At 41.9% G+C, this 21,320-nt stretch overlaps 1 protein-coding gene across 2 annotated transcripts in view; it reads right to left on the bottom strand.

The window, feature by feature from the left end:
- The window catches only part of SCAP (SREBF chaperone), a 76,900-nt gene extending 56,459 nt beyond the window's left edge, over positions 1–20,441 (bottom strand). Inside the window, exons 1-3 of one of the 2 annotated variants that reach the window (XM_062568657.1) lie at positions 20,323–20,441; positions 17,859–17,997; positions 153–365 (exon numbers count right to left, since the gene is read on the bottom strand). In XM_062568657.1, coding sequence (XP_062424641.1) covers positions 153–274 — 122 coding nt within the window. In that variant the 5' untranslated portion in view covers positions 275–365; positions 17,859–17,997; positions 20,323–20,441. The remainder of the gene's footprint in view (positions 1–152; positions 366–17,858; positions 17,998–20,322) is intronic. The other variant, XM_062568656.1, reaches the window with a different exon arrangement.
- Positions 20,442–21,320: the final 879 nt, after the last annotated feature.

Here is a 21,320-nt window from a genome sequence, read left to right as displayed (position 1 = left end):
TATCCTACACAAAAAGATGACAACAACCTACCCTGTCAAAAAATGGTATCTTCTGGGATAGCACACTCAGTGAAACCTGAGTACATTTGTGTTGCTAAGACAGCTTAGAAGCCAATAACAACCTGGGAAAATGAGTACTTAGCAGGACTTACCAGCAGGCCAAGATACAGAGACCAGTGAAGAGGATGATTGGAATGGGGTAGGAAGCACACAGCAGTCCGTGGTTATAGAACGCCCGCGATATCCTCTCGCGCAGTTTTTCAGTCAGGGTCATCCTCAACAGTCACCTAGCTGCCATCCCGGAACGCATCAGGGGATTAGGCGATTCCAGCATGTGCAATGCTTCAGCAAGGCACTGTATCCAGCTAGAAGTGGGGGGAAAAAAACCAGAAAGTTAATAAGGGAAAAAAAAAAAAAAAAAAAAGGAAAATAAGCACTGCCAACTTGTTTTACTAAGACATTCAGCTTTGCACCTCCTCAGAAAGACCAAAAAGACACCACGTACATAGCACTTGTCCTAAACCAACAGGCAATGTGATCACTTTTTTTTTTTAAGCACATGCATGCACCTAGGAGTGGGAAAGGACAAAACATAACCAAACATAATGAACACCAGCTGAACAGACATCAGGCACTGCTGCCATGAGCTGCTGGTCAGAGAAAACACACAAGAATGGAGCTAAGAACCAAATTGTCTGAAAGGAAGGAAGCAAAGGAGCTTAGCACTAAAAGAATTAAGCTGTACTCTGAGGAGATGCCAAAATGCCAATTAGTGAAGAGGGCTTGAGCTTAGCTGTCAGCAATGCAGTCTTAAGGGAAGTGCTCTTGGACACTGACGGAAGCACATTCACTTTGAGGGCTTTAACTATTAGCAACACAGCAGTAACAACGGAAAGAGATTAGAATAGGCTTTACAGCTCAATCTAAAGAAAGTTATTTTTGCCTGGGGAAAGAGGGAGGGAATATAAGTAGCCATAGTTCAGAAAACTAAGCCAGAGTACACTACACAGTAAAAATAAGCTAACACAGATGCTCGTTGTCCAAATGTATTTTGACTTGACTGTAAGATTAGGCAGGTTACCAAGTGCAAACTGAAAAGCGGATGTTGGAACTGGTCTGCTTAAACTTGCCATTTGGTTTTACAAAACATAACAAATATAAAAAGTCCATACAAATGGTTACATTAATGAACGAAAATGCAGTGAAAACCAGATTGCTGGGAAAGATGGGCAGAAGAAACCTTTTTCTAAAAGAAAAAAACAACACACTCAGGCCAAACACAAGTGGTTCACAACAGTGTGCTAAGAAGCAAAAGACTTGAATGCAAGACGATTTTTCACAGCTACTATTATCCAAGATTTTTACCTGAGGGGAAATAAAGAGATTTCTCCTGACTAGTTTAGGATAGGAGTAGGACAAATAAGAGACCCAAAGCATACAAAAAAGCTACTTTATCTGCAGGAAGCTGCCATTAATGACTGCTCCAGAAAATTAAATACAAGACCTACACATAGGCTAAAACCAGCTACTCATTTAATGTTTTGAACCCCTCACCCTCTTGCACAGGAGGGATACTAGAAGAGAAAGTTGGACAGGTTCACAGGCAAGAAATACATTAATGGTTATTAATACGTATCTAGCTTAAGATCTCTGTAGCCTCAAATATTTAGAGGAGGAGGGAAGTATCACTTTTATTCTTTTTTGAACATCCACTTTCAGGTTGAGAGAGAGAGAATACTGGGGGAGACAAACCCTTAGTACAGCCACTATGCTTTTAACTTCAGGTTAAACTCTATTCAATGGCCAAAGAACTATTTACGATGATCTATTTTTTTCATACTGGCCAGTCTAAGCAAGCAGAACGCAAAAGAGAAAATATGCTTCCCATCAGCCAAATTGACATTAGCAATAAAGTTTATGAAGATTAAAAATACAAGAAACATAATTATGAGAAAAGTTTCAAGGAGTAAACAGTCACAGAAATTTGGGGGGGGGGGAGCAAAAAAAAATCAAAAATTCAAGGGCATATATGTAACACATGCAACATAAATCACACAGCACCGTGAAGATACATTCTCAGCAGTAAGAGACAGCATTGCTACAGCAACATTCAAAACAAACAAAGTCTGGATGGGCACAGTGCTGGAGCTGGGCCACCACTGCTCCTCCGGCGGCCGCCTTCTACAGGCGGCTGGCCTCCGGCCCTCCAGTCGGATCTCCAGAGCCAGTTTCCTCACGCTCCACGCGAAGAATGCCCTGCTGCTTCATTCCCACAGTTCAGACAAGGTGTTTGATTTCCCCACCTCTATGTTAAGATGTAAACAAACTACGACTACTTCTGATGAATATGGGTCTCCAGGGCAACAGTTCCCTCCTGTAATTAATTGCTGAACTACCTTATCCATAAAAATTTGGGTGCTGCAGTCAAGAAAGACATGACAGAACAAAATCCGATGTTGCTTTAGGGCTGGGTGTCAGGATTGGACTGTCCTTTCCAATCCTTACTCTGTGACTAACTTGGGAACAACACATGTATTCTACTTCTGTGACAAAGAAGTCATGACTATGTTTTTGACCAGTCTCATCTTCTAACAGTGATTTTGGTTATTGACTGGGAACATTTTCTACTTATTGCAAAGAGGGAAACTTAGTACGCACTTGCTTCACATGATGTGAAACATCAGCATTCGTTAAGAAAAAAAAAAGTTAGCTTCGGAACACTTACACTTGCTTAGTTTTGAGCAGGTCACATGTTTAAACCTGAACTCTTCATTAGCTTTATTGTGCTACAGTGCACATGAAAGTTAGAAGTAGGAGCAGGTCATTTGCAAAGTTACATTTCCAAACAAAGGTTACAGAGCTCAAAACAAAACCTCTGATTTTAGGACAACTGTTAAAGTAGAATCCATTCAGAGTATTCCTTTGTGCCAATAAGGATTTTACTGTCCTGGATTACCAGTCTTGAAAGAAGTTTGGCTGGAAGTAAGCAGGCAATAGGACGTTTCTTTATAACTCTGCAACAGTGTGTTCTTTCTCTGGAGCATATACATTAAAGAAGCTATTACAACAGAGATGTGTACTGAAATCATAGCAAGATAAGACACCCAGTCCACTTCAGCTGTAAAAGGCAGATATACAGTGAAGTTCATGAATATAGCACAGGAAATAAAAGCAAACAGCAGGCTTGAAAGAGCAAAGTTCGGCTTTAAGGTTTCTTAACCTCCAAATTAAAGTACACATTAAGCAGTTATTTAGACTTTCCTGCCGTTCCTTCCATTTAGGGACGTCTAAGACATCACTATTACTAGGATTACACAAATTCAACTACACATCAGTATGATTTCACTTAAGATGCCTCCCCCCCCTTACACATCTCCAATTCTGATGCTGAATTAGCTGGTAACTCTTCCCATGGTAAATGTTATCTGGGGGCTGGTTGGGACAGAGTTTTTTGGGGGTGGGAGAGGAAGCCCAGGAGCATGCAGCGAGCGTGCACACCTGGGAAGACCACCCTGCACTGTGGTTACCCACGCACGCCTTGGTGAATGGATTCTTCAGAGCAGTATTGACAAAGATCTCCGAAGAGCCAGTACAACGCTAAGGCTACTTATTTGTCACAAACCGAAAATTCAATGTTGCAGCAGTTTTGCAGACGGAAAAGGGACTTCTGATTATAGCCAATCCACAACACCTGGATAGCTACAGAAGAGTGAATTAATCCACATTGTAAACAAATTTTTTTTCCCCATTTTCATGTTACAAAGAGCAGAAAAAGCAGTTGCCAAAACAATCAGATTGCCATCATCTAATCAGTAGTTTGCTGCAAAATAATGCAGATTACATTATATAACAGAATGGAATACATTTACTTCACAATCAGTGTGTAGCAGATGTGTATACGTAAGCAGCACCATAGCTCAGCTGGTGAGACACACTGAATGTAATCATGAAAATCTTGCTAGTTTGTGACTGGTTCTTTTAGTAGCAGGGGACCACAACACAGCTACGTTGTCACAGAGCAGCCCAGCATAAGTCACTAGGTCAGATGAAGAGAAAAAAAACATTTAGCAAATTTTAAAGTTTTGCAAATTTTACACCAGCCCATGACACTCACCTAGCAGCACTGCAGACTGGAAATGCTCAGTGCCTGAACCACGTGGACACAGAGATGCCAGAGCCAGCTTCCCCCACTGCCTAGTGGTATTCCTCATCCCCATGTCCACCAGAAGTATTCTAACTTCTCCAGGGAGTTTTCAGATAGCCTTGCTCTTAGATCATAGAATTGGTTGGGTTGGTAAGGTTGGAAGGGACCTCTGGAGATCATCTAGTCCAACCACTATGCCGAGGTGTAGCCCATGCGGGGATTGAACCTTGGCATTAGTCGGTTAGTGTTGTGCTGCTGAGCTAAACCTGCTCCCATGTAGTTTAAAAAACCACAAAGTTTCCCTCTAAAGCCCATTCCCTAAGCCACAGACAGGAACAGAAATATAGCTAAAGAAAGTGAAACTTTTCAGATACTATGTCATCATACTTTTTTTGGCGTACAAGCGCACCTCTGCCACACATACAGACACACACTTGCGAAGGAGTTTCCCAAGGGTACAAAAGAAGTTCTCGTACATAATAATACAAGCCTAGAAGGAGGGCTTCTATCATCTCATCAAGAACAAGAGCGAACATTTACTTGCTGCTCATTCACAATGCAACACAGGCAAGGAGAACATTGAGTGCCCACACTCTTATAACCCCAAGGCCTTCCTTTTCCAGCTGATCATTATCCTGATTAGAAAGCGTGTTACATTATAACACTTGAATTATAAGTAATTCAAGTGTTATAAGTATGAATTATAAGTAATTCAAGTATTACTTCATAATGCTTGAATTTTGAAGCAGATGTATCTATAATAGCATGTGCTGAATAGTTTCCTCAGCTGCAACTCCAGTACAGAGCAGAAATGACAATAGCTAAACTGCCTGTTCATAGACCCATAAAAAAAAAGTTAAAGTTTATTCCATTTTAGAAATGCAAGCAGGTCTGGAGGTGTTCTTTAGAGGTTAGTCCCCCTGCATCTCGTAGAAAGACAGCAGATAGCACGGGTTGCACCAGCACTCCACAGGCTCAGTGGTGCTCAGTAAGCACACATCTAATTAGTTTTAATATGACACTTTGTTAGGCCTTTACATGGTCTTATGGGTGTCACTAAGGCTTAAGTTTAAAAATACAGCATAAGGCCTCCACATACAGACAGTAGCTTTCTCCTCCCTACCTCTGCTGGCACGAGACTTGAAATACTCACACACACATGCAGAACAATATTTCTTTAGTAGATGAGTATCTGGCCAAAAAGAGTCCAAATCATGCTAATATAAAACTATGGTTCAAACACAAGAAGAAAGAATTTGCTACTCCATAATATTCTGCATGCTTGGCATGGTTACACTTTCTTGAAATGCTCCTACTATTTCTGTAGTCCACTGGCTCTACTGAAAATACTTACCAAAAAGCCCAAGACTGACCAGGAAAGTAAGAGATGCAAGGTTTCTTCTTACAGAAGGAATAAACTAATAATAGTAGATACTGAATGATAATACTTCTCCAGAGGCAAAAGCCTCTGTCTCCCTTAAAAGTAGTTTTATATCCCAAATTCTTTACAGTTCCAATTGAAACTTTTTTTATAGCCTTCATAAAAGGCCTCCCTTTAGCAATGAAATGTAGGGGAATGCAGAAATCTTGTATGTAGATAACAGCAGCTCAAACTATGCTAGCCTACGGTAAACTTAGGGACAACGCTATTCAAGTTCAGGAAAGTTTTTTCTTTATTATAAACAATAACGCGGTTATTTTTAAAAGCACATTCTCCAGCCAGGTTTTCTATAAAGCTTTCTTGAATTAGTCTTATTAAATAGCCGTAAGAACAAAACACACTACTGCTAGTGGGGTGAGGGGAGGCGGGAAATCACTATTCTGTAGTATCTTTTCTCTCACTTCAATATGTAAAGTAATTTGCTCAATCTTGTTGCCTAAAGCAGTCCTATACCTAAACGTGAATTTTAACTGAGCAATTTCCATGTAAAATACTGAGGGGAGGGGGAAAAAAGGAAAAGTAAGAGCTTACTAAAAAGATTAAGATTTACAAAGGTCACTCAGTTCTCTACTGCTGCTGAGAAAGCAAATGAAGGTGACTGCTGTACTCTCAACACTCAAGGGCAAGGAAGGCATACAGACTATTAGCAATAATTTTTCACCCCATGTATTTATCAACTCAGTATGGGCTTCCCAAGCAGCTTCCACCCCCAGATATCAGCAAGAATCAGACCATTATACAAAAACAAGATACAAGTAAAGATAGCAGGACAGACACTGCTCAAGATAAAATTAGCCAGACCACTTCAAAATTGCACTGCCAAATTAAATTGGAGTCCAAATCAAAACCTTATTTTACTACCTTGATCCACAGAATAGAGGTTCTATAGAGGACAAGATCTCCTTCCTATTCTTATGCTACTTCCTTCACATGCTAGAATTTATGTGGCATTTCCACATCCCAAAGGGACACGTTCATACCTGCTTGTTGCTTATAGCTACAGGCATTCCATATCCTGGGCTATATATACCCTAGGCACACAGAGCAGAAAAACAGGAGCGTTCACTGGTATCAAGCCTACTAACGGATTTTCAGTCTCCTTGATCTCTCTTCAGTCCTCACTATGGAAATGGTTTTACCTTAACAATGTCAGAAATTGGCACCGTAAGTGTCCCCCTGAAAACAAGCAACATCAAAAGAATTCTGTCTCCTGCTGCCAAGAGAGATACAGGAAATGGCCAAACTCTAGATCATTCACACATCAGAGACGTGAAAGCAGATTTTCTTGCCTTTTGTTGGTCTGTAGAGGTGGCTCACATCCTTGATATGCTAGATGCTGACACCATCCTGACCCCTTCAATAAAACATCCTTGAGAATCAGTGATCTCAGCTGTGGCAGGAGCTCTCATATCCCAGCCTGAACAACATTCTAGTAGCAGCAACAGGGAGAAGGGGAAAGAAGGGAGGACTAGATCATGGGAACCCAAATCTCCCTTTCTTCAGCAAGTCTGGCTGAACCAAGCTTAAATTCTCCTCCAATGAGGGCCTGAGTGGGAAGTAGAAGCATTCTTCTGAATACTTCAGAGACAGGAAAAAAAAAATGGGCTCAAGACTAATTTCCCTTCACAGGCCTGCTACACAGTCAGCTCTAACACCAAGTTGCTATTCTCCAATTACATTCCCATGGAAAGAATAGTCTTTTGTACTGCGAGAGGACACAAAGGTCAAAGGCAAGCGAATACTTCCTATGGGAAAATCCTGACCAATACACTAACCTTGTGGAGGCCAATGTGTCGAATAGGTTAATCCTGAGTAAGCTCTCCGAGAAACAAGGCTCCAGAGCACCCTGTATGTTCTGACTCGCATGTTCTTTACAGAAGGCTACATTTCATACCCAAATTTAAAAGTCATCAGTTAATCAAATTTCAAATTACATCCCCTCCATTCCAGACATAAGACAAATAGAGAAAAATTTTAATTGAGTGCTTAAACCAGACTTCAACACACAAAACGTGCATCTAACCCAAGACGATTAGGTACATCCCCAGTTCAAATCCCACCTTCCTCCAGTAGGACTTGTAGTCAGAAACAAGCTGGTTTCAACAGCAGTAAAACCTTCAAGTTCCCAGTAGTACCATACCGTATTTCACAGCGAATAAAGATTCACAGCAAGCTGAACTAGTGTGCTTACCATTTTTGATCACCTGGTCGATCTCCTTGTGCTATAAGGAGTAAATGTTTCCAGTACACCTTTGCCATCTTGTTTTCCTTCTCTGAAAATGCCTCACAGCTCTTCCTGCCAGTCTAATGTTTGGAACTCATGCTCTAAACTTGCTTGTCAAGCCATTTTCCTCCACCAAATAAAACACAAATAAGAGTCAGGAACATAAGACAGTATATAAATATCAAGGAGTTGCACATATCTTGATAAAACATCCTATATGTATTCAGGGCTACCTACTCATTCCATTCTCATCCTTCTGCCCGTTCCCTCTCCCTCCAGTCTTCATTTATGTCTTGACAGTTTAAAAATCCAGAAGTTATCTGAAAAAAAGACCCCATTCTGCAAGTGATATTTCACTCATTTTACAAATTATTCATCATGTCTCAAAATGCTTGAGTAGTAACAAACAGAATATCCAGGAGAAAGTGTGCCACAAAGGCTCAAAGAAAGCACTTAGACAAATCATCTTAACATCTGGTAGATAACCTAATCTGCTATCAAAAAGGATCAGCATTCAAAACAAGCTCCCAAACACATTTTCAGTACATGCTTTAGATCTTCATGTTACAAGAGAAGAGTCTCAACTAAGTCCTGCTTAAGAAGAGTAATTCATCAAATCTAGTTTATGAAATGTCCCTTTCCTTCAAAAAGGAAAAAAATTAAAAAAAAAAAAAAACAAAGAATATTGCAAACAGCACTAATCAAGAGCTTGTTGGTATGCATGAAATGGTAGAGCCATGAAGTTTGGGTTAGTTACAAAAATACGAAGTCTCAAAATTTAGAAAAAACCCACAACCCCATTCCAAGTTTACTTCTCATTTTGCATTGAGCTAAAGGAAATTTAATAAGATTAATTATTTATTAAATTTAATTATTAAATTCAATAAGATTAGATTACCAAACACAAGAACACATTTTCCAATCTTTTCTTCCTCACCACTAAGTTCTTACCTAAACCAGTTCTTGTTAGCAATGTCATAGTCTCTACTATAAATTCACTATATAGAAAGAAACATCATCATGTAAAATAACATCACTCTTAGATTATGGTTCTAGTTTGCTTTAGCATCATTTACTTCATTTCAGATATATTACTACTATCCTTTTCATGCAATACAACAGATGGAGACGTATGATAGGAAAAAAATGCAAAATTAATTTGGAAAAGGTCGAATTTAGAGAAGAAAGTATGCAGGATACATATTACTGAAATAGAGAGTATCACAGAATATAAAAGGTACAGAGAGAACCAAAAATTCAATTTTGGGAAGACAAGGTTGCACAGCAGATTTCAGACAGAGGGTTTACCTTTTCAGACTCATTTCTCCCTCACCTGTTAAAGGAAAGTGAATTACACTGACTCCATTTTGAAAAGGACTATGAAACAAAGACAGCACAATACAAGAACTGGTTACTGTAAATATTAAGGAACTATACAATGAGCTATCACATAGCTTTTACTTCCTTCAGTTTCACCAGAATATGTCTTTGTAATGAGCACGTCAAGTAGTTCTCAGTCAGATAAAGTCTGCTAGCCCTCCAGAAATCAGTTGTTTTGTCTGTCAGTGAACTATTCAGAGGATTTCCAGGTATTTTTCCACATTTCCAATGCATCGGCTACTTATAAATTTTAGAATTACAACTATATTATATTTTTGCAGTCTTTGCCTCACTGGACAACTGAAGTTACATCCTTCCAGAAGCCAAGTCCAAAATAAAAAGTCACTATTTTTCATAACTGGGAAGGAAAAAAAAAAAAAAGAAAATCACATGTGCGTGGGAGAACTATCTATTAAAGAGACTGTGTGTTTAAAAGAAACCTTAATGGGAACTGGAAGAGCAAAATGTTTGCAGATGACAGAGACCATTTAAAGTTATTACATTGTAAGCTCAGGGAAACACCCAGCATTTACCAAAAGGCTGGCAAAGAGCTGAACTTGTGTCCAATAAAGAAAATGAGGAGAATTAAATTCTTGCACACTGTAAGAACACTATAAAGCAGGTCAAAAAGAAGTCTGAGGAACAACTGGAAAACACCATAAGAACTAATACTAAATCCTAATTCAGATTCCAGGAGCAGGATGTCTGCCAGAGGGTCTGTAGGGCCAACAGATGAGCAGGATATATATATATTTAAAAAAATAAAATAAAATTTGTATTCATCTTTACTAAGTAGAGAGGAGAAGTTAGGGATGAAGTAAACTTCCATGCTGAAATCCTCTGTTATGGGGACATAAGGATCCATCACAGATTGACTTGTTAATAGAAGAGGCTACAGAAGAAAATGTTACAGTAACTGGAGTCCATGACCAGAGGGCGTTACTCCACGCACAGAAACTCAAACATGAAATAGCTAAACTATAACAACTAACTTCTAGTCCCAACACAACTGCTGAAAAGTGGGAGGTATTCTGCCAATTTTTACTAGGGAGTATCTGGGAAACTACAGATCATTAACATCGATATTTTAAAGAAAGCAGCAGAAACTACTCTAACAAACTGAATTTCTGGATATATGGATAGCTATGGCACATTGAGGAAGCGTCAACTTCATGAATCTGTCAGGCTTTTCTGAAGGAGAAGCATATAGTTGAGAGATACAGTTTAGAAAGTGCATCAATATTTTCAAAAATGTTTGCAACAAACCCCCTTATCAGGGATGTTTAAAGAAGCTAAGCTGTCATGCAGTAAGGGGGGGGGGGGGGAAGGGCCTTCATATAGATAAAAGTTAGTTACACAAGAGTTTAAAAATAAAATATCAGAAAGAATGTCTGGTTCTTTTAATAGAGAGCAAAGTGATCAATAGAGTCCCACAGGGAACTGTGCTGTTTCACATATTCATAAGTTACCTGGAAAAAGAAGAAGAAAAAAAAAAAAGGTATAATACTAACATAATAGCCAAATGAAAGTGTTATTTATTCAAGGTAGCAAAGATCAGGCTGACTGAAAGGTTGGCAGAAATATTCTCCAGTCACTGGGTATGGAGTTAAAATGAAATTCAATGCCAATGAATGTAAAATGATGCACACAGGAAAAATAATTTTCAATACACAGGAATGCATTCTAAACTAGCTATTGCCATTCATGAACATGATCTGGGCTTCTAATTATTAATTCTCTGAAAACATTAGCTCAGTGCAGTCAAAAAAGCATATCATATTAGAAAGTATTAAGCACTGACTAGAGAATAAAACAGAAATCATTACATTAATATCTATGCTATGCACACATTAAGAGCTATACACAGTTCTGGTCATTTTTCCTCTTCCCCCTCTCCTCAAAAAGCACATACAGTAGAATGAGGATAGGTACAGAGAAGTTCAGCAAGGATGATCAAAGATATGGAACAGCTTCCATGAAAGAAACAAAAGAAATACGTTAAAAAAAAAAAAAAAAAAGTTTAAGTCTGGAAAGGTTTTATCAACACATAACAGATTTCTAAAATCAGAGATTATCTGAGGAAACCAAACAGGGAAGGACTGCTGCTTCCAGTGCAAGAACAATGCAAAAATCAAAGGCAACCACAAAGAGGCAGTTCAAAATAAACACACAGCTAAGCTGTGGAAGTCCTTGTCCCAGGACACTGTTGGTGTCACACAGGTTAAAAAAGCAACTGGACAAATTTTTAGAAGAGCAAGCAATGAAGAACTAAATGCAAAGCCAGGGCATTTCCCCAGCCTGAAAAGCCCCTGAGCCACAAGGCACTTTCCCAGACACTGTACTAGCTGCCAGTATCTCCACACATTTGTCGTTGTCTTACACTCTTCCCCTATATCCGAATACTGCTCACGATCAGAAACAAGATACCAACCCAAAGAGACCTTTAGTCTGACCCAGTGGCTGCTCTTATGCAACGCATATCACATGGCCACTTTTGGAATAATCAGCTTCTTTTTGTTTATCAATGCAGCCGCTTTACAGCGAGCAGCTAGGGAATTACTTTCTCTCAAAAATATCAAAAGAATGATGCAACATCCACATGCAATTACCTATCGGTGTTTTACACATTAAATGTGTAAACATTAACATTAAATGTGGCTACACTGAGAATTCACTGGAGAAAAGGAACCCGGGCCATCTCTCCCTCTGACTGCGGATGTACAGGCCTGTTTCAGTATGTTCTTCCTACTCAGTGGCCAGGTGCAAAGCAAACAGAGGCATTCAATCAACTTTCACTGGAAGCAAGGGGGAGAAAGTTCCTGACCCCAACTAAAGAAGAGTTATTTGAGGGCTGCAAACAACAACCAACAAAGAGAATCCCTGATCTCGTCTAGGATATACCTCATTTACAGAGATGCACTGATCAGGCACTTTAAACCCATATTTAAAACTTCTAAAGGTTGGAGAAAAATCATTTCCATAGAAATATTTTAATTAACACTTCAAGTCAATATGAGCGTTGTTTAGCTTCTTGTAGACCTTAACCAAGCTCTGTAGAATAAAGCAGTTGTGCATACATTTGTATTTCTTTTTGAATACATCATCTGCTCAGCTCTTTCCATAACAAGCAATCACTCCAGTCCACATATCACTGTAGCTTTATATAACACTCCCAGAGAGGGTAAACAAGCAGCTCACCCAGCACACGCAGCACGGACCTGCAGTAAGTTTGTCTTTGTACTATAATGCTGTTTTCTAACACGCCTCTACAAGATGAAGTTTAACATCTTAGCTGGCAAAGCCTAGGCCTTCCATTCATTATATTTCTTTCATTATTTGAAAGATCTAGAACACTTCTGGATTCCATTGCATAAATTGGTAATTTTGTCAAGATTCACCCTCAATGTCACTTATCAAAAGTTACAAAATGGACTAGCAGGGGAGGGGGGGTAACTCCCAAATACAGCCCTCACCCCACTGATGCATGCTAACTGCAAAAATCAAGATATACATTTTAGTATAACAGTAACAGATTTCTATTAAATACTTGAGGCCATAAGATAGTTTTGCATGAAAGGATAGAATTTTTTTTTCTGGGTCAAGTGCCTCATGACTCATTCTGTTTGCAATAAAATGAACTAACTGAAAGGAAGCGTGCTGTTCACCTATTCAGTATATACTGCCTGATTCATGACTGGTTAAGTGATAAGAGTCTCGCAGTGCAGCTAGAGCAAGACAGGCCACCCAAGCAGTTACAACAGACAAATAGGGCTAAAGAGACTTGGAGGGGGCCTAATTCATGAACCTTACTCAAAGCCTATCAGTTAGGCCCAGATTATCCCCAGCAGATGTTCATCCAACTTGTTCTTAAACAGCTGGTTGGAGACTCTTCAACCAACCCAAGCATCCATTTCCAATAATCAGCTTTAGATAGCTTTTCACAACTTCTTATCTGTGTCCCTTCCTCCTATGCAAACCACTAACTTCTGTGCTGTTTGCAGTGGGTGTGGAAAACAGCGTACTTCCTTCCTCTCTGCAGCAATGCGTGCAAGAATAAATTCCTTAAGTCTCCCCCCCGTCTTCTCTGCTCCAAACCTCAGTGCACGTAGTTTTCCTCCACCGTGCTTTCCAAAGTCTGACTGCTCCCCTTTGGGGTCTCTCCAAGTGGTTCACATCATTTTTCAAGTATCATACCAAACAGGTCACAAGGTGCCCAAAGAAAGCTTTATTGGCACTGGGTGGAACGGAAGGATTACATCATAACCTGCAGTTTATTTTCCGGTTTTTAAATCAAAAAATAATAATAATAATAAAAATGCCTCCCCTACTCCTTTACCCATAGATGATTGTTCACCAGTTCAGTATGGGCCTTTTATACTGGCTTATTACCTAATCAATTATTCTGATCCCTGCAGCTGATTTTTTTTGCTTAAATACAAAAACCTTGTGTTTGTCCTTTTTGGACTGCATCGTATTTTTCAGGCAAGACTGAAATCAAAGACATTTCTCAGTTTTTAATCCTGTCCCATTGCATATTTATAGTCCTTCCCAGCTTCAAGCCATGTACAACTTCAATACATACAGTGTATTCTCTCACTGAAACCATAAAGGAAAACATGTAGCACCCACAGGAATCCCTCAGTACCACCATCCGCTTCAAAGATTACATTTCTATTGGTACTTTTCACATGTATATTTAACCAGTTTGTATCCATTATACAGTGGGAATATCTTAAGCTTTCCTTTTTTAAAAAAGAAAAATATCCACCTGCTTGAGAATCTTATTAAGGAAAAAAAAAAGAAAGAAAGAAAGAAAATCAAAATCATTACTGAATGCTAGATACACAACAGCTTTTGCTTCTGTATCCAGAAGCAGGCCTGCCATCAGGGAAAGAAGTAAACTCGCATTGTCAAGAGAATACACGTTGCTAACCAGTTGGCTGTTACTTGCTCTTCATAATGTTTTAGGTGCTATCAAATCACTTGGTTATTTGTTCCAGAATTTTAGATGAGTATCTGTTCTCCACTCTCCTCTTCTACCTATATAAACTGTGTGCTCTTTTCTAGTGTTTCAAATCATCACTTATTTGCCATTTCTCAAAAGACGCCTGCTAAAGAATTCAAGTTTTTCTTAGTCACTACTTTATGTACATAGATAAAAATCTCTAACTTGGATGACTGTTTGCTAACCTGTTCTTTTTTTATTCTGATTTGTCCCTAGCATTAGTTGCTAGCCAGCTGGTTGCTTTGGTCTTCGAAGAGTCAACCACAGAAAATAGCACACACTTCAGCCTAGACATCACTGAACAGCAAGTTTTCTTCTCTGTTCTTCTCTCCGTATCTTCTTACTATTAACACATTTATAGAATAATTTTTTGTATCTCTTAAGAAGCATTAAGATATTAATCAAAACCAACCAGCAAGGGTTATTATGTGATTTTGCTCTTTAAGTGAAAGATGAAAACACCTTTAGTTTTGAACAACCCACATATCGCAGAAGTGACGAAAGCAGCATTCATGTCTAGCACTAGAAAGGCAAGAATGGGATTTCTATTTAGCTCCAGTCTCGCTTTTGAAAAGTGTTCATGTAAGTGAGAAATACCTACAGCAGTCATTTACTATCAAACACACCCATCAATTTCACTAATTTTTTCCTCTACACCTCTCCAGTTGCAATTATTCATTTATCTTGTGAAATGAGTATCTGAAATCAGCACAAATTCTACCCTGCTTCTGTACCTATAGTTGGGATTCCTTTCAATCCAAAGATAATTTTCCTGATTCAGCAGGACACAAGTCAGAATTAATATTTACTGATCATATTAAAAAGAAGAGGAAAAAAATCAGAACTTAATTCAAGCTCATAAATTCAAAATGTATGTTTTTCGGTTCTATTTCTCAAAAAGTCTTGTCTGCATTTCTGAATACCACCTCCTACTGCAACAACTTTGTTAAGAAATTCTTCCAAAATAAATGCTTAACATCCTTACTTCAGCCATTTTTTTTGAAGATATGGAAAGTTAAAGTGTACATTTAAAAAAAGAAAAAGCAGCATACATAACAGGCAAATAAACTACATTTCCTTCCGTAAAATGTATTTAGTAGCCCACTGCGTTATTGTTTATGTTTGGGCCACTAGTTCAGTTTTGGGTGCTACACATACAGTGAGTTTCTGAAACCATTCCCAGGTAAATCACATCTATATGAATACATCTAGCAGACTCCTAGATTTTCCACATACTGCACCACTCCATCACCCAAAAGTACAGTCTCTTCCCACATAGATGCAGAGGGTGCCTCCGATATTTTCTGCAGCTACAAGCTTGGGCAGAAGATTAATGTTTTTTAAACAGGACCACCACAGTCATTTTTCTAGACGAGCAAGATATTTGTTACAAGCAGAAAATTCACATATCTTCACCAGATCTACTGGTGAAATTAGTTAAGCGCTACTTCTGCTTCAGAGACAGAAGTTCAAGGATGCACAAGTACTTAAAAAAAAAAAGTGTGATGGGTTATGAAGTGATTAATTCAAAAAAAATACTTCTCTGGCAAAGGATAAACACATGTGAAACAGGCGGTACAAGGACATGACGACGGCTTACATTGGTAATTTCATGAATCTAGACATTCAGAAACTGGTTCTGGCTGTGATTTCAATAGAGACAGGGCAGAACAGCATTTTGGGGTACCTTCCTTCTGAAGCAGTCTTCTGCTGAAGTTTGCATTGTCAGTATACAGGTTTCAAGCACCTTTTGCATCACCAACCTTTTCACCATTGCTCCTGCAGTCCTTTACATTTAATTCAGCAACTAGCTTTGATTAGCTTTTAGTTTACCAAGACTATAGCTCCAACTGCGTGGTTTTCCTCCTAAAAGAAAGTTTCCAAAAGACTTAAAAGTATTTTGAATAAGCCAGCCTAGATTAGCATCAGACACATTAAAAACACACCCCTACCCCAAAATGCAGCTATCCCTGTTAGAAGTTTCCTGACCAGCTGTAATCAGAACTGGATCAGATTAGTTAAGGCTCTATCTTTTCCTCAAGAATAAATCATTCTGTGGAAATATTATATATATATATATATATATATATATATAGTAGTTTGCCTGTTTCAGAATAAGGGCTTATTTCTGTCTTCCATATCCCAGATGAGTACTTTAGTCACTGGGCTAACAGATGTTTGGAAAAGGGTTTAAGATATTTTTCTAAAACATCAGGCAAAAAAAAAAAAAAAAAAAAAAAAAAAAAGGACGACAACGACTACCCTTACCTGTCTCAAGTAGCCTACTTTCTATTCCACACAGACCCTTGCTACAACTCATAAATGTTAGAGCTTCAGCAGTATGCCCACCCTAGGTTCTCGAATGCTCTAAGTTTTGCCTGTGTCAGCCATGTAATTAACAGGTATTTTCTCACAGACAGGATGTTAAACAATGACAGAAATAAGAGACAATGAACACAACTCTGACCATGAAGTCCATGAAAGAAAAGATTGGGAAGTAAACTTCAACACACATGTTGCAACATTTCCTCAAGAAAGACTTTAAACAGAACAGCTTTAATTATGAAAAATAAGTATTTCAAGCTTGTAAAGGGTGCTGACAAGGTACTGCTAAACGCAAGTATCCGTAAGGTGACTCACTTGCATGAGATTGCTTTTCAACAGGTTCTAGATTACAGAAGCAACATTTGGCAAACCTGAATAACCAAACTGCTAGGACTCTCAGCAACAGTTAAAGGGAGCTTTCTATCATCTCTAACATCATGCAAAACTAATCATTTTTCTTTATAATAATCACCAATTAGAAACCCAGTATCAGCAAATCACTGAGCTCTTTCTTCCCACCAGCGAAACAAATCCTAGAACTACTTTGTTAGATAACAAGTCTGAAAATCTGACTTAGAGATTGTCTTTTGAGAACAAACCAACTATTATTCCTATGGCATCTTTACCACAATGGTTCATACACGATTAATTCAGTTTTTACTAAAGAAATGCAGCCCTCCTCCTCTCCTCATTCACCACTGCTCTCTCCCTTCACTGTTTTACTGGCAGGAGCCTTGGAATTTTATTGCTTTTCCCAAGGGATTCCAACTGTGCAAAAACGAAAGTGGCCATTCTGAAATAAGGACTGTGTCTTAGCTGGAGGACACAAACCAAAAGATTCACTTGAGTACAGTCACCTTTAATTCCCTGTTCATCCACCTCCTAGTTCAGCCTTGTGTTTCAGAGTCTGTAAGCTGTAAAAGCACAGAATCTCCTGATGTTTCTTGAGACTTTGCCTTCTTCCCCTTTAGCATACTGTATAGGGGCAGGTAAAGGCACCTAGTTGTGCTGACCAGACCAGAGAGAAGAGGGTAAGATGCTGCTCAGGGACAAGCCAGGCCTTTGATGACAACACATTTTGAATGCAATAGCAGGTAGGAAGGAGTTTAAAATTAATAGGACATAGTATAAGCACAAAGCAAGGCAAAATATTGCCTTTCTGCCATATTTTCATGAAAGAATAAGAAGTGGCAGGGAGGCCAAAGATTTCACCAATAAAAACATTGCTTAATATTCAGGCTAAGCCTTTCTTTGGCCATCCTATTCTCTGTCTTTCAAAGGAACTATGACACAAGGAGTTACAGCTAAGGAGCATTTCAAATGCTTAGCCCACACCTACCTTTGTTCCTGGTTTGAGCTTGAGACTAACTTCCTTAGGGCAAGAATCATTTGCTCATCTTGCATTTGTACAGCACCTGGCACAATGGAATTGTGGTCTCACCACTGGGGCTTCCTCCTAGTTACTACAGCAATGCATACTACCAAAAAAAAAAAAAAAAAAAAAAAAAATTGTAAAATGGAAGAAGTTGCCTGCATCTCCCTATAAAGACAGGCAAAAAGGTTCTATAAATTCCCCAAGTGCTGCACAGAGTTAGCAGCACTGAAAATAAACAAGGATCCCCAGCTCCCAAGACCTGCTCAAATTACTAAACTACTGTTACTCCCTTTTCCATTCACTGCCTATGAAGTTCCACTACAGACAGTTAAAAGTATTTTCAATCATTTTTATCAAGTTATATTTTTTTTAATTCTTTGCTCATGAGAGAGAGAGAAAATGACTTCTCTTCTACGCACAATTACATAAGCTCTGATGACAGAGGCCTAGAACCCACTGAAAGAAAAAACACCATTGAGTAACTTTCAACGGCTACCTTCAGAGAAAGTTTGACAGGTTTCTTTTGTTGGTGAGATTCTGACACTATTTAAATGGTCCTGACATAAAACCTGATTCTTCTTTGCTTTTTTGTAGTATTATTTTAAAGTCACGTTTAGAAAAATAAAAAGCATCCTACCAAGTTAAGCTTTCTAACCGAAAATATTGAACAGAGTTAGTATCAGCAATTAAGCTGAATTATTGAAAAGGAAATATTTTTGGCAGAAGGATTCAAAGGCTAACAGCACAGCTTTCTACATGCTGTACATCCAAAGAAAATCCCAGGGTGTTTTCCATTCTTCTAAATTTGAGTCAGCTAATCTCCTTTCTGCATTACACAATAGTTAGTGTAATCCTAAATTTATCACCCTAATATGCTGTCATAACAGTTACGCATTTCACAAAGAATGAAATCATATCTTATCTTTCATCTTCATCTCTCCCATGAAGGGGAACTTAATTTGTATTTTTAAAGTTCTCAAAAATAAGTGGAAGTTACATTCAGGAACTTTGGCATTAAGACAGTACTCCTTTTCTCAGCATTGCATGCACCCAAATGCAAAGACACAACCGCATCACCTCAGGACTGAAGCTGAAAGCTCCGCTTTCTTGCTATTTCTTATAATCTGAAAATGCTCACTAAGTCTCATAAGGAAGTTGATTCCTAGCTTTTAGACAAACTTCAAAGACCAGCATCATTGGGTAGAGTGAAGAATACTCGCAGCACCGTGCCAGCGTCACAAAACAATGTCCCCATAAAAATCAAAGCAGCAAAATAGTTCCAGACTCTGAAGTGGGCAGTAAACTAGCTATCATTTTGCCAAGCAGACCTGTCAAACAGAGCAGCTTACACACATTTCGTTCTGTTTTCCCTTCATGCACACACCTTCTCTTCCTTTCTATAAAGCTTATTTCCCTGGTTTTGTAGCACAGGTAATTATCTCTTTTCCTTACCTCGCTCTCTTTACTATTTGATTCCCCTTCCACCAGCTTAGTGCCTTCATCCCCACCAAACTTTCCACTCCATCCTTCTTTAAAAGGCATTCCTTCATGCTTTCCTCAGCAGTGCTCTCTGCTCCCTGCTTGCCTGCAAAGTAGCAGCACCTCAGGTGATTGCTCCCTGCTTTCCCAGGCAGCAGCAGCGACTGTCCTGTTCCTACTGTATCCTCCTACAAGCACAGCAGAGGCTATTCCAGGCCCTCAAAAGGGGATTTCTCTCAGGTCCCTCTTTTCTAGGTCCACTGCAGAAGCACCCAAGCGATCTTTCTTCCCTTCCCATCCCTAGCACCTGCGTTATCTCCAGGTGCCAAGTGAGGAGGGCACAGCTGGTCTCAGCATCTCCATAGACCTTAGCAGCTCACTCCCCCCTTCTCTGCCCACCAGGTAAAGCGGGTAGAATTAATCTTTGGTCCCTTGGCAGTTTAATGCACACACACATCCCGCCCCCGCTCCAAGGCCAGTTACCAGATCCTCCCCAGAAGACCCAAGGCAGGGCACGGCACCCCCGGGAGGGCACCGGCCACCCTCCACACACACACCGCGGCCACAGAGGCCGGGGGGCGCCCGAAGCTTCCCGCCGCCTCGGCTGGCCGCGCAGCGGGCCGGGCAGCCCCCTCCGAGGGGGCCACGGGAAGCGCTGGCCCGCTGCCGGTTACGGCCGGGCGAGGAGGCCGCCATCCCCGGCGGCGGCGGCCTAGCCGGGGAAGGGCCTAGAGGCGGCGGCGGCGGGGAGGCCGGGCGGGGGCCGCTGCCGCCGCGCGGCCCCTCACAGGGGAGCGTGAGCGACCGTTAAACGGCCGATGGGGGGGGGGGGAGGGAAGGGCGCGCGCCCCCCGCTGTGAGGAGCGGCCGCGCGCGCGCGCCTAGGCCTGGCCGGCGGCGGGGGCGGGGGGGTCCGGCGGGGACCGGCGCGCTCGCCGCGGCCTCTCACCTGCGCGGCGGGGAGCGGCGCCGCTCGGTCCCGGCGCGGCGCGGCGGCTCCTCCGCGCCTCCGACCCTTGGCCTCTCCGCTCGCTGGCCGGCCGGGGGCCGACGCGGGTTTTCCTTTATTTCCCCCCCACACACACACCTCCCGTTCCGTTCGACCCGCCCCCTCCCCGGCCGCTGCCGCCGCTCCCGCTCTCGGTCCCCGCCGCCGCGCCGGGCCCACGCGCGCGCAGCGCCCACCGCCGGCCACGCCCACCGCCGCGGGGGCAGGGGCCGCGCCGCCGCCCGCACCGCGCCCTCCCCCCCCGCGCGCGCGCGCGCGCGTCCGCGCCGGGACACGCCCACCGCGCCGGGACACGCCCACCGCGCCGGGACACGCCCCCTCGCCGGGATACGCGGGCCGCGCTGGGATTCGCCCGCCGCGCTAGGACACGCCCCCGAGATAGGACACGCCCACCGCGCTGGGACACGCCCCCCCGCGCGCGGGGTGCGGCGCACGTGGGAGGGCGGAAGCGGCTCGGCGGCCGCGGGAGCACGTGGAGAGGGGCCGGGGGCGACGCGGGCACCGGGGGCCCTGGGCGCAGAGGGCATGGCAGGGCCGGAGGCAGACCAGACCCTGGCAGTTCTGGGGCACTGGGGGAACGGGAGCGGATGGGGCACCGGGACCAGTGGCACCCCCACAGGCGGGGCGCAGCACCAGGCCACCCGGCCCCACGGAGCCGGATTTGCCGGGCAGAGGCAGCGGCTGGGCTTTCCTCGCCGGCCGGGAGAGCCGCGCTGGCGCAGCGCTGCAGACGTGATGCCCGGCCTGGCTGAGCGGAGCGAGAGCTAACGGCAACAAATCGAGGCTGGCAGTGCTGTGCTGGGCCAGGCGTCCCCACGCCGGGGTCCGTATGGGAAAGCAGAGCAGCCCTGGGAGGAGAGGATCTGGTGGGGAAGCAGGCAGGGAGAGGGTTTTTTCCAGCCCCCATCAGGCTCTGGCGGTTCGGGGTGGTCCCTGCT

The sequence above is a fragment of the Rhea pennata genome, chromosome 2, assembly GCF_028389875.1.
Source record: "Rhea pennata isolate bPtePen1 chromosome 2, bPtePen1.pri, whole genome shotgun sequence".
NCBI lineage: Eukaryota > Metazoa > Chordata > Aves > Rheiformes > Rheidae > Rhea > Rhea pennata.
Note: the sequence above shows the minus strand (reverse complement) of the source record. Positions and strands in the feature narration are given on the sequence as shown.